The 13,629-nt window shown below is 43.3% G+C and overlaps 1 protein-coding gene across 1 annotated transcript in view; it reads right to left on the reverse strand.

Moving 5' to 3' along the window:
* Positions 1–6,096, reverse strand: part of ROR1 (receptor tyrosine kinase like orphan receptor 1) — a 54,734-nt gene extending 48,638 nt beyond the window's left edge. The window contains exon 1 of the mRNA XM_075155599.1: positions 5,928–6,096. Coding sequence (XP_075011700.1) covers positions 5,928–5,970 — 43 coding nt within the window. The 5' untranslated portion in view covers positions 5,971–6,096. The remainder of the gene's footprint in view (positions 1–5,927) is intronic.
* Between the last annotated feature and the right edge of the window lie 7,533 nt (positions 6,097–13,629).

Raw genomic sequence — 13,629 nt, forward strand, 5'->3', positions numbered from 1 at the left:
ATAAACAAAGATAGCTGGATGAGCCAGGAAAAGGTTATTATATATAGTTACCTTATGTATAATGGTCAGATATTCACTGCACACACTGAGGTTATATAAAAAATCCAATGTAAGTGAAGCATTTTGTGAAAGATTTTTGCCATGAATGCCCAAAGTTACTCAGGGTGGTTTCTTTTTCAGGTTGTGTTCTGTGACCTTCAAATTTCACACCCTGTATTATTTATAAATGAGACATTCAAGAAACACAAATTCTCACATAAAAACGTACACTCCGTCAGTGGAAAAGCAAACAAAAGGAGCTAATGTACTGTGGCTAAAAAAATTTTCAAACAAAGTAGCAGTAATTTACTGCCTCGCTACTAACGGGACCCCACAAATAGAATCAGAATCCTGAGCCCCATCAGGGGAGCTTGATTTACCGAATATCCCCCAGATAATAAAGGAAAATAAAAAGGTAAATTGTGCATGAATGTGAAAGCTGTAATTCTTCCCCTTTCACCACGCGTATCAAATTCACATCCAGTGATTTCAAAAGAATATCTGGAAATCTCTAAAGAACCGGGGCCAAAGTCAGGAGGCCTCGATCCACCTGGTTTTCTCCACGTTTGGTTTTGTTTATGTTTTTTAAGATGTAGTTTGCCTACAATTCTCCCTGGGACATCAGAAAGATTTTCCCTATAAGAACTCACAGCCAGGTCATTTCCCTGCCTGGAAAGACTTGCCAACGTGACAGCTTTAGCCTGGATTTGTCAGTAAGGACGGCAAGGCTTGCTTCTTCCCTCGGGAAGCCCCCAGACCCAAAGGGACCATCAGCAGTGTAGCTGTGCCCACCGGCATGTCCTGCAGCCCCTTCTGCGCTCCGTGGCCTCTTGCGCTGTAGCTGTCGTCCAGCCCACCCTGCCAGGGGATGTTCTGCCCGCACAAGGATCTCCAAGAAGTTAATGACACGCAGTCCCACGCACAGGGTAGTGGAGCAAATACTGCAGCTCTCCCATCCCCTGTTTTGGCCTTCCACAGTTATTTTCTGCTCTGGATCCCCAGACCATCCCACGGGAGGGATGCTTGCTATAGGTGATCCTTGTATTGATATACCTTTGAATACTCAAGGATAAATCCCAGCTTAACCTTAAATCACTGAGTGTTTTGGGGTGCATTCTGTAAAATCCTGACTCTTGCTGCCGAGGTCCCCAGGGAACGTTTGCTTTTCGTGTAACACCTGGAGCACCACGAGACTGCTAAGTGCTGCCACAGCAGTGACCGCAAGGTCTACGCCACACAGAGAGGCTGCGAGCAGTGGGGAGCTCAAAGCCCGGGCTTGGGACTGTGGATGTCTGGAAATGAAAACGGTTCCCAAGCCCTGAATCATTCTAACGTTTTATTCTTGTTTGCCAAAGCAGATAGGCCATGAAAGGGAAAGGAAAATAGTCAGTATCTGCAAAAACTCACACTAATAGGTTTTCTTTGGAAACTGAAGGGCCAAGTGAAGAGCTCCTGGGAGGAGGAGGTGCCAGCAATGAGGTAACGTGCTGCACCCCAGCACCAGTGTCCTCAGCTCTGGCTCAACCACAGCCAGGACACATCCTTGTGCATGGTCAGGGACCTGCCATGATGAAACGAGCTCCTGAACAGGCTGCAGGTGGGCATGGGGGAACCGGGAGGACCTGATCAGGGGAAGCTGCAGCGCCGGCATTGTTCTCTTATCAGTCCTGTAGAGTGAACGTCCACTGAAGTTGAATCCTACTCATAGTTAAAAGAAAATAGTATTTCAAAGCCGACTCTTTCTTGGCAAAGACTCCAATATTATCTTTGCCTAAAGATGAAGAGTTCCCAAACAATTCCTCCACTGTACCAGATGTAAATAGGCTCTCATTCAAATTCAGGCCTATCTACTTCTTTGTAAATAAACCGACATCTGACGGAAGGAAAAGACTACCCCTGCACAATCGTTTTTGTGGAAGAGAAGCAGCTGAATGAAAAGCTCTTCACCTTTTTAAATAAGGATCAGGGAAAAGAAGAGCTCACGGTAAATCGGAAGCTTTCTCAAACAAAGAGCTGGAGCAGGAGCTTCTCCCGTGGTGTCAGGGGAGAGAGGGGAGGCAATGCACAGGCAAGGAGAAATGAGAAACCAGAGTGCCTTAAAGAACAGGAAGAAAGAAAGACTAAAAAACGCTCGGGGCCGCCTGCCTTCCTCCCTTGCCTGATGGCACACCCCAAAAAAGAATCGCATTAAAGAATGGAGCATGGACCCTAAAAGCCAGCGGCAGGGCAGAGCGTCCTTGTGAACTCCACTTACTCCCGGTTTCATCTGGCTTTTTTGTTTTGCCTCAGATATCGCCTATTGCTGCAGCCGATGTCAAACAATTCCTGGATAAGGAAATTGCTTTAAGCCACCAGAGCGAACGGCCGAGCCGTGGCAATTGTCAGGAGCGGTTACAAAGCCTGGTGCAACAGGGCCATGCAGGAGCACACACCAAGGGCGACTTCTCCGAGCCTCACGAAGCGATGAGCTATGGTCCCGCTGGACGTCTCCCGCCCGCCGGGCAGCCGCAGGCTCCCCCAGCCCGAGGGAAACCTCAACTAGCAACCTGGGGGTGAAAGGCTTCGCATCCTGCCACCAACTCCCTGAGACGGGCCTTTTCCTACCACCAGAGACCCCTTTTTTCCCTGCAGATCACTTATTTCTCCTTATATAATTAAGTATTTATTGGATCCCATTTTCATTTCTCTTTTTCCCTTGTGGCATTCCCTCTGCACGCCATGATTTACCAGTCGGAAAAGAGAGAGAAATGCTCATAGTTAAATTTCTCCTATTTCAGAAGTGATTATTTTTTATTTTTTATGCACAGTTTGTTTGTTTTTTTAAGGTTTTGGTGAGAAACCACCTCCTCCCTCCCATCAATCGTTGCTTTCAACAGCTCTTCACGGGTGGCTGCGTCTCTTTTAAATTCATTTCCTGTTAAAAAGAATAAACAGGCAACTGTTTAATGCTGTCGATTTAGCTTATTTAATAGAAATTGAAACCTGAATAGGGCTCAGTTTTAAGATAATCACTGCAGAACTCCCGAGCTAGGGCAAGTACCATATTAAGTAATTATTTCAAAATGCAGAATATTGTTTAGCAAGACTATGAGCTGTTCCTGCTTCCCAAACACAGGAGACATATTCGAGGAAGAGATGCTCATTTCCAAAAGGCAGCAGGTAGAGCTAGAGCCACTTAATGCGGACAGCCATTTAATTGGGAAATTTGGCTGGAAACCACTTTCATGTGGTGAACTTAATAGGCTTTAAAATGAGTTTTACTGGGACGCCTGCGTGACCTCATGGCTGACTGCAGCAAAGACAAGTGGATGTTGATTTCTTGAGATGCTTGTTTGCAAAAAAAATGGAAACTAAGTGCACGCCTAATTTTCTCCTCTGAGGTTTCAACTCACCGAGTCAGCATGCGCTGCAGTGTATTTGGTTTTATACAAGCGAGAGTTTCAAAGACCTTTAGTAGAACCAGTAGCTCCCACATTAAAGCCCCTGCTTCTCTCTTAGACAAGACAAAACTTGTGCGCGTTACTTTGCTGGTAGGCACACTGGGAGAATCCGCCCCTCTGACTAAGCTTTTTGGGCAGCAAATGCATTTTAATCACATATGTAAATCCATGTTTAGGTGTGTAAGCTTACAGCAGTCTAAATGCTAATCAGAGCGAGCAAAGGGGCCGGTAATCCCCCAGGAATGCACGATTCAGCCCAACAAGGGGTAATTGCCGCATTCCAGGTGGATTAGAAGCATGAAACTTCATTTTACCTGTTTCTGACAATATAGCTCAGGAACAGGTGCCATGGAAGTAACACAGAAAATGGTTTAATTACTAACGTAGAGGCCAGGCTCAGCGCTGGCACAGAAAGCGTAAGCTTCCCTTTGAGCAATAAGGTGACTCAACGTCCAGGACGGTGGCAGTCGCCCCAAGTTTTACCTCTCCTAGCTCTGGAGCTGCTCCTTTCCAACAGAGGGTGGGACACCTGAACCCTGGTTGATACAATCCAGGGTGGAGAGTATTTTGAAGAAAGCAGACACCAAAGGAGGCAGGCAGTCCGTGCTGCCCCCAGGCACTGTCCTCTGTTTCCTAGCTGTGTCAGTCAAACCAAGGCTTTGGAGAATGCCCACCTGGGGCATGTGCTACTGAAAAAAAGGAGCGTTTGAACTACCAGCTGATAGCAAGTCTAAGCAAAATATGGGTTAAAAATCACCCTCGTCATAAGAAACCAGTCTACGCAAAACCTCCCATTAGGAATAACAACAAAGAAGCTACTGGGGGCTATTTTTCAGCACAGATCAGATACAATTTACTGTAAAATTACATTACCTTCAATATATCTTCTGTACCTTCCCCTCTATCTAGGTTTTGGTTGGAGGCCCACAGCTTTCCCTGCAATATATAGCAATCTATGGGCACTTCACCAGTTGAACCCTTGGGCTCAGAGTGGAGAACAAAGAATATATCGCTAATGATCATTTGCAAAAAATATTTCCACCACTTCAACGAAGTGTGACCCTGTCTTCTCCTGTGATCATGGGCTGGGTTCCTAGAGAAAAATCTACCCTGTAGGTTAGTAAAGGTTGCCTGCCAAGGATATCGTAAGAGGCCTGAATTAAGACTGTCCGATTGCCTTCTCTCTGGCATTTCCTAAGTTTTGAGTGTTTGGCTTTGTGGTCTTAACTTGGTTTTTCTAGGCCACTTATTTATTTCTTACTTTTTGAAAAACCAGACAAAGCTGCCAAACAAGTAAATAAACATGCAGGGATCCTGTTTGGGGGAACCACCACCCTCACTTCTCCGCAGCTTCGGGACGTCCCCGGTGCACAGCCCAGACCTGCAGACCTGCCACGGGCACCTGGATGAACCACTGCAGTGGGATAAGGCACCCATTCTGTCAACGCCTTCTTTCAGCAATTTGCTGTGAATTGGGAATCCTCTGCTTAACGACTACAGGCTTTTCTCCCTTTCCCACCAGCGAGCACAAGCCCTTTGGCTTTCGTCTTCTCCAATGTGTCCTGGATCACCAGAAAGGCCTGCTCCTTCCCTGGTGGGAAGGCAGACACGAAAGAGTCAACCTTGCCTTAAAGTACTCAGAACTACATATTCTCTTCATACTTAAGCACAGAAAACATGTTTATGCATAAACATAAAGCATTATGAACACATGTTCATAAAAAACATTAACAAAATACAGACAAAAACATTTGGAAAAACCATCTGAGGCAGAACTCCACTATGGGAAATTTCAGTCTAAATAGTTAATGGTTGGCAAAGTTATAAGCAAATGAAAAGAGTGCTTGACAAATTGCACAGTTAGTGTGGCTAACAGCATCCTCCACTGTAAATGTTAGGTTAGAAGCATTTCAAAGACCAGATTGACTCAGGAGCTGCAGGCCACTGCCTTGCAATAAGGGCTAGAGGAAGCTAAGCTTAAATAATCAACGGTGCATAATTTACAAAATTACATCCCTTTTTTCACAATAGACACCCTTCGGAGAGCTCCAAATCACACATAATTACCACCTGCAAATGTATTTTCCCCATCTATTAATTTAAAGTCCCAAAATTTCATAATAAAACACATCGAGGCAAACTGACTGTCTGATGCTTGTTAATTTTGAGTTCAAATCCTAAGATCCACCAGACAAAATGTCAAGCAGTTCATAAACCAACAGAACTCACATCTTGAAATATTTTTACCATGTGGAACATTTTACTAGTACAAGAAACGAACACAGCATTCTCCAGAAATCACAGAACCACACGTAATTAAACGTCAAGGCAAACAGAGTTTATCTGAAATGCCCCCTCACCCCTTTGCTTGCTGATTGGCCAAGTCAAGAAGAATTGAGATTTTTAAATCTGATTTCACATATTTTTATTTTTTTTCTGTCCACTTACCTTTATCTAATTCACTTGAGATGTTCCATGATGATGTAGGCATGAAATCAGCAACAACTGATGAATTTGCTCCTAGAAAGGAAAAATAGGAAAAAAAAAAAAGATGCTGTTAGTATATTGATTCTGTATCATCAGGAGACTAAGAGGCATTTATAAAGTCGCTGTCACTGTAATAAAGAAGAACAGCAGCTATTAAAATGCACTCGATGCTCTGTGTTGGCAGGCTGAGACATATGGGTAGCAGAACCAGCGAAGTGGAAAAAGGCACCGGGCCAGCGCTGGAGTTTGTTTTGCAATGCTGTCACTGTGAGGCCTTGTGTTAATTAAGCAACCAATCTTTGAGACGTATTTGGCCCACCTTAAAATCTTTCCACGAGTTTTATAGAGGTAGAATGACTCTGCAGTGCTACAGCTAAGAAAAACACAAACGCTATGAGGTTGCTGAACATGTTATCTATTAACATTTACAAGCGATTTTAATCCTGCAGATTAAAAGAAAGAGAGACAGTTTATGCACTGAAATTAATAGGGCTACTTGTATGGAAAATACTCCTACAACTCATGTAAACACAGGCTGGAAAGACTGATCTGATCATCAGTAGCATTTTCTCATTGCTAAGATACTTTCTTCCTTTTCAAGAAAAAGTTGAATGGTCACCTTAGTCTTCACTTATATTTTCACCTTTTTTTTAACATGCAAACAGTAAGTTGTACAGAGGATGCTGTTGAGGGAACTGCCAGCATACTTCCAGCCTCAGCTATAGGTCATGGTAAAACACCTCCCCGTATCTGCACATCGATGATTTCATCAAACACCCATACGAGGACTCTGATGTGTAACTGCTGCCGTAGCACTTGCCGCATCCCAACAGGCTGCATTGGGTGCAGAATCCATGCTGAGATGTTTGTTGGGCTCCCCGAGGGTCTTTGCAAAACCACGTTCAGCAGTGTAAACCCATCGTCACGCGGTGGGGGGGAGTTACTGTCCCCTTGTGACACTGACCCACGTGCGCCTTATGAGGCTCTTCAGGCATCTGGGAAGGACTGCTTTTGGAGCGCGATCTCTCAGAGTCAACCCCCAGGGACATATATATACACATATATATACACATACACATATATATATGAGTTTTAGTGAGTGATAGTGGGAAGGGTGGGAAGAAGGGGTGTGCACGCACATTACATGGCATGGAAACGCAGTGCACCTCCTAATTCCCTGCGTCCACCCAGCCCCAGGGAACCTGACCTCGAAAAGGAGAGCGATGCTGGACAGGAGTGCTACGGCACAGAAAGTGGGAGTGCATTTGAAATAAAGACAAGCAGTGCTAAATGTGTCAGCACCCGATCTGAGTGAAGTGCTAAAAAGCCTCACTGCAAATTAACACCCTGTGGCCTGATCCTGCACTCTGGCTGGTCCCCCAGTCCTGGGTGATTTCACTCGGTCCCATAGGTGCACAGCGAGGGCAGAGTCGGGATGCTGAGCGTCAGCAGGATCCCAGATGAGAACGGGAATATTTTGAAGTGTATTATTTTTATTTTGACACCATCCCTTTAGCTTGCTCCCAGACATCTTTTAAGTACAAAGCAATTTCACTCATAAAACTGTGGCAGTGCAAGGATATCCAAAGTCTGCATTTATTTGACTAGTTAGCAACTATTCTATTTCATTAAAAAATCACAAGAAAATTGTAAACACAAAGTCATACAAATGCATGAAGCTGTTAAGTTCAGATACAGCCACTACACTTTTTATAAATATCATCTTTCTTAAAAGCCCACCTGGTAGCACTGCTTATTTAAGACTATGTCAAGTATTTCCAACGTAAACATTGAATTTGAAGGCATTATAACTCACCTACGAATGTGGCCCCTGCCCTGCGCAGATACGCAGGGCAGAAACCCACTGACGGGGACAGATCCCGAGCCCATGTAAAATGGCATCGCTCTGAAGTCAGCAGTGACACCTGTTTACACAAGCTGAGATTTTGGCCCACTACGTCCATCCCTCCTTGTTCTTTACTTTTCAACAGTTGAGCTTCTTACCTAACCCAAATGTTAGGGATCACGTGGCTGAAAGACCTGCAAGGTTGAAGGAAAACAAAACGGATCCAGTGCTAGCATCACCTTCATGGTGACCACGACCATCCAAGCAGCAGGACGCTGCGGCTGACGGATTTGCTCTGAGGCTGAAGCTGAGATGTGGGGTAGGTGACAAATAACCAGCGGGCAAACGCTGACCAGGACCCGGCCGGTGTCAGACTGGTGCCGGAGGTTGGGATGCTCAATCTCCTATGCCTCCCCTGGGCCCTTGCCCTTCCAGCCCTCCTACCCAAAAAATGGGGCAGCTCCTGTAGACCTGTGATAAAACCCCTCCGAGAGAGGGATCCGAGGTGCTGTTGCCTCTCACACCTGCTGTTGAGACCCAACAGGCTCATCTCTTATGGCCACAGGGCACCGCTCAAACCCACGGGCAACGGGTTATGTCATTCACACTGCTCACACGTTCAAGTTTTGCACTCGACAATATATTTTCTGTAGGTAACTTTTCTTTTGTTCACCTGAAATATTCTAGTATTAAGAGCCTACAAATGAACCGTATTCTGCAAACAGCTAACACACATTAACCAAAACGAAAGCAACAGTACTAATAATACTATGACCAAATATAATATTTTGCTATTTAAAGCTCCAGAGTGTTCATATTAATGTTCTCTTAAACAGGCTTTAAAAACATGACCGTGAATCTCACAGAGCAGCCATCCACCACCTGAGCTACAGAAGCAACATCAGAAGACCAAACTTTACTATTTGTGAGTTCTCCAGGCTGGTAACTGGTAACTTTCTGATATTCCTGAATTAAAGCTCCAATTTGAGAGCAATGTATTACTGTGCCCTTAGTAAACATTTTATTTGACTGAAAGGAACACGCAGAGCAGTTACAAAGCTTGGGAACATACCATCAAGTCAAAGTTAGTGCAGAAAATAAAAGCCCAGAAAGGAAGTCCACAAGACATGCATGAATTTAATTTCTAACTGCGATGACTTAGGATTGCTGTGCATGAAAGTGAGAGCAGTGATACCTCTCCTTGGAAAAACGACGTTATAACCTTCAGGCCAAATCCGAAGCACGCTCTGTCAGAAGGTGAGCTCCCAGCCAGCCCATGGAGAGAGATGAGTCATGATGGATGGGAGAAGGATCAAAGCCTTGTCTGAGCGAACTCGTTCCTCCCCTGGAACCAAACCCACCTCCTGCTCCTGCCTTATTCGCCTCGCTCAGTAACTCTGCCTCCAGGAGGAAAACAGGTTTTAAAAAACAGACTGGGAACGAGTAGGACTTTTTTCCATCTCGGGACCCACCGTGTGCTAGTGAGTCAAAGAGCTGGAGCACCAAGAAGGTCACACCAAATGCAAGAAACCTACAGCTATTCCACCCACGACAGCTCGGAGGCCTGGAGGAGACCAGGGAGCGGCGCTCAGCATCCATCGCTCCACGCGTCAACGGCCCATCCACCCACTTCACTCACACACCCGACCTTTAAACTCCCACTAACGGATTGCTCCTTTTATTCTGTAAATCCCATATACGGGATTTACACACAGCGACTTGCATTTGGGGCACTGAAACAGGCTTGCCCATTTGCTGTCATCATTAAAAAGAAAAAAAATCTGCTTGATAATGCAACTGGATTTCAAATGAGTTTAAAAATTAATCCTTAATTGTTAAAATTTCCCTCTTATGCCCCGCTTTAACTATCTGAACAATAAGATTTGTTCTGAAAAAAAGTCAACCTGAGAAATGTGATCAGCAGAAAGAACCATTATCCTGTTAAGATTTTATTTATAGATGAAATCATTCCAGATGAATGATGAATCTTATCCTTAATACTGGAAAGATAAGTATCTGTTCAAATCTCTACTGCTATTAAGAAACGTTGGTCTTAAGTTAATGAGAAATCACAACAGTCAATTATAACCCCTGTGAAAAGCCAAGTAAAGTGTATTCAAATACACTCCCCACAGAGAAGTTGGCTAACATCTGATTTTATTACCATATTGCATAAGTGTAGAGTGAATTTCACACAAGTCAGTCCTTTTAAAGCCTTTGTGATTAAATAAACTTCAATAAGGTTTACAAAAATCTGCCTCTGAAGAAAAACTACAGAGCTAGTTCTTATCACCGGCACACACTACTGTCTCATTTTCTCACCAGAAGCAACCATTACTCACTGCTCCAGTGTTTGTACTGTCACGGTTACAGACCCATCAAAAGGATGGGGCAGCCTCGTCCCCTGGCCACAGAACCGAAAAGGAGAAGATCCAGGCCCCGCGCCCAGGCTAATTAATATCTCTGTGTGATGCATTTGTAACGTGAAGTAAAGAGAATATAAGTCAAAACAGGAAGAAGGCAGATAACTAAGATGACACCAAATCCAGAAATGATTGAAGATTTTAATGGGGAATAAATCTGCTATATAGAAACAAAGCAGAGAGCAAAATAAGTCTAAGAATGTGGATATTCTTGCAAAGCCCTACGAGCAATGCATGAGGTCTGTACGCTGCTAAGCATAGGAACGTACACAGTGATGATGCCTGGGACAGGCTTTCTTCTCGGGTGCAGAGATGAAAATCCCAGGTCTTGCAGGAACACCTCTTCTTAAGGTAGAAGATATGTCTAGTTAAAACATGCAAACAAAATTTCGAAGTGTCTTCTTAATGGGCATCTTCTGTCTTACTTTATATCACACCAGTGGGTCATTCTATACCCTGATGCTATACGCTCAAGATAATTTGGAGTAAGTAATTTTTTCTGATACAAATATGAATGTGTAATGTATGCAATTCACATCTCACTGCAGAATACCCAAAATAGCAAAAAGAGCCAGGAGGTATTTAGAGTAACCAAGGAGTTAGAAGTCCGAGTAATAAGATAAACTATACAAAATGAATGTTTAAACTAAATAAAAAAAGTTTTCCATTTGCCAATCTCTTTCTGCAGCTGCGTAGAAAGCCTACCCCAAGTGAGATTTGTTATCCTGTGAAGGAATTTGCCTAAGGAAGTGATAAAACCCCAATTTCACGAGACATTAAAAACAAGATTGGGCAAGACATTACTACAGACACAAATGGGGAGCTATCCCACGCTGTCAGGAGGGTCAAGACAGGAGATTTGGGCACAACTGTTTTGGCCAAATCACCGATAAACATTTTATAGCAGCAGATCTACTAGAAACATCAACGCCCCTTAAAGAGGTGAATACAAATCTTCAGAAAATAGCTCTTCAGCTATCCTACTTGGATATAAAATTAGGAAAACAGGAACCATAGATAAAGTTATACAGACTGAGAGCAAAACCTAATTATACTAAGTGCTCAGTATTTTCTGCTTTTCTGCACATTCCAGACCGACGCTTCATCTTTCTCTCTGTCTAGTTCCTACCTGACTGATCTCTTCCAGGATCTTCCCACAGATATGCCTCACGGCTGTTTTTCTTCTCAGTCGTATCTCCCTCATCTTCCTTCTTTGCCTTTTGCGTTTTCTGTTTCACTGATCCTTTGTAAGTTCCCCACACATTTTCATCTGATCTCCCAAGATACTACGTTTTGCAATCAGCCAGTTACCAGCCTATCCACAGCCCACCCCGGAGGTGCTGAAGGAAATCTAGACATACTTTCTGCAGACTGTAATGGATACGACCTATTATTTACCAATTTTCTTGTCTGTTTAAAAATTGGCACCGTCCTGAAATTTCCATAATATATACCTCAAATTTTGCTTATATCTTTAATGTGTGAAAGGATTTTATTTTCATGACATCAGTATCTCTGCGTGTCAGTAGACATGTCTGCATTATACAATTCTTGTGTTTCAAAAGGAGGCAGGAATCATAAATACTTCAATCAGTTGAACGAGGCAAAACTGCATGAAGACGGGAAATTGTTGAGAGCATTTCTGCTCTTCAAGTAAGGCAGGTGTCTCTCAAGGAGAATATACTGCCTATCATAGTATGCAATACCTAGGTCAGTGGCAAACCTTCCATTGATTAGTTATGAATATAGCAATTTCAGTACACAACGATGTGTAAAAAATATGGTATATATAGCCTACTGCAAACACAGTCCACGTTAAAAATATATTCCTGCAAAAAGACTCAACCTTGCATGTTCAGGTGAAGCTGTTGGCCTTTGTACTGTCACTTTAAATATTTTGAAAGAGAACAGCCTACAAATCATATGCTATAAAAACTGTTGGAGAACAGACCTTAACTAAAGATCTATTTGGTAAGCAAGATGAAATGCTGCATGATGGCATTTCTCCCTCAAATGCTTAACATTAAGTAGTTAGCTTTACTCCACCTGGTTACTCTACGGCTGAAAAAGCAAAGGCAAAGCTTGTTCTGCCAAAACCTTGCACAGGCAGATCCGAGAGATAGAGTTTACCAGACAAGTCCTGCAGAGTTCACAACTGCTGCCATCACTGTGTCGGAAACCTCACTTTCTGCTGGCAAAGAACCCGCCGGAGCTCTTCAGGCCGTTCCATGCAGATGGGGGCAGAGATGATACTACATGATGCTAATAACTTTCAAATGGTTAATTTTCCCCACACTATTAGAATGTGAAACTTTCAAGCACATCTACCTGTTATTTATCTGTGGTATATCATTATTGATAGCCTGGGGTAGGTTAATAATTGACATTAGATAGGGAAATTTTCAACACCAATGAACAATTGGAGTTCTGTGGATTTCACACATACAATACATTAATTTTCAGCTTCAAAAGTGAGACGTACAGCAGGATGATTTAATTTAGTGCAGGACTGGAAATTGTTAGGAACTTCATTTATACCACAGCCTATTCCATCTATCAGAGCACCTCATCACTGCTACTGGCACTTTCATCAACACGTACGCAACGAACAACCTCTCTACCTGGGAGTCTTTCTAAATGCCTCAAGCTCCCGAGGGCTAGAGATAAATTGAAGGATTAGCCCATTTGTGATGCATCATCAGAAAGAATCCTGGTGCCCTATTTGTGATTACAGGGCAGGAAGCCAAGAGCGCTGCATGCACCTGACACTCTGCCTTACGTCTTCTTGCAGACCTGCTCTCTACGATGAGGATACACCAGGAAAGCTTTTGGTGCAAAGGCGGGCAGTCACTGGGGTTTCTTGTACTTACAGGACACCAGTAATACCCACCTCAAAAGGCCTACTGGGGAGATTAAAGCTTATTCTCAAACACACCATTCTTAAGATTTGTTCTGGAACATCAATAGGCAACATCGTCAGAAAATTACGCAATTGCTACGTACTCAATACCTGCAAACTCTTAAAATACCTTTAAATGTTTTGGCAGTAGTCTATTGACCTACACAAGTCAGGTCAATACAATATTTTTAGTAACTTGGTCTGTGACTAAGCTCCTATCAGTTAAAAACTGTTTTCTTCCATGGGATCAGAGCCATCTCTTCGAAGAAGAGGTTGTTAAGAGGCCTTTTTTATATGCTAATACTTTAATCCTAAATTTCTAATTACTGAACTACAATTCCTTTGATTGCAGCTATTAATTACAGATTATCATTAATGTTATATGGATTTAGAAGTCACTGTGGAATCCGGGTGCACTTTACGTTGCTCTAAATTGGGTCGTTAACAGTTCCACTTAAGAAGAGCAAAACACTGCACCCTGGAGCAACCCACAAC

The sequence above is a fragment of the Calonectris borealis genome, chromosome 8 (genome assembly GCF_964195595.1).
Source record: "Calonectris borealis chromosome 8, bCalBor7.hap1.2, whole genome shotgun sequence".
NCBI lineage: Eukaryota > Metazoa > Chordata > Aves > Procellariiformes > Procellariidae > Calonectris > Calonectris borealis.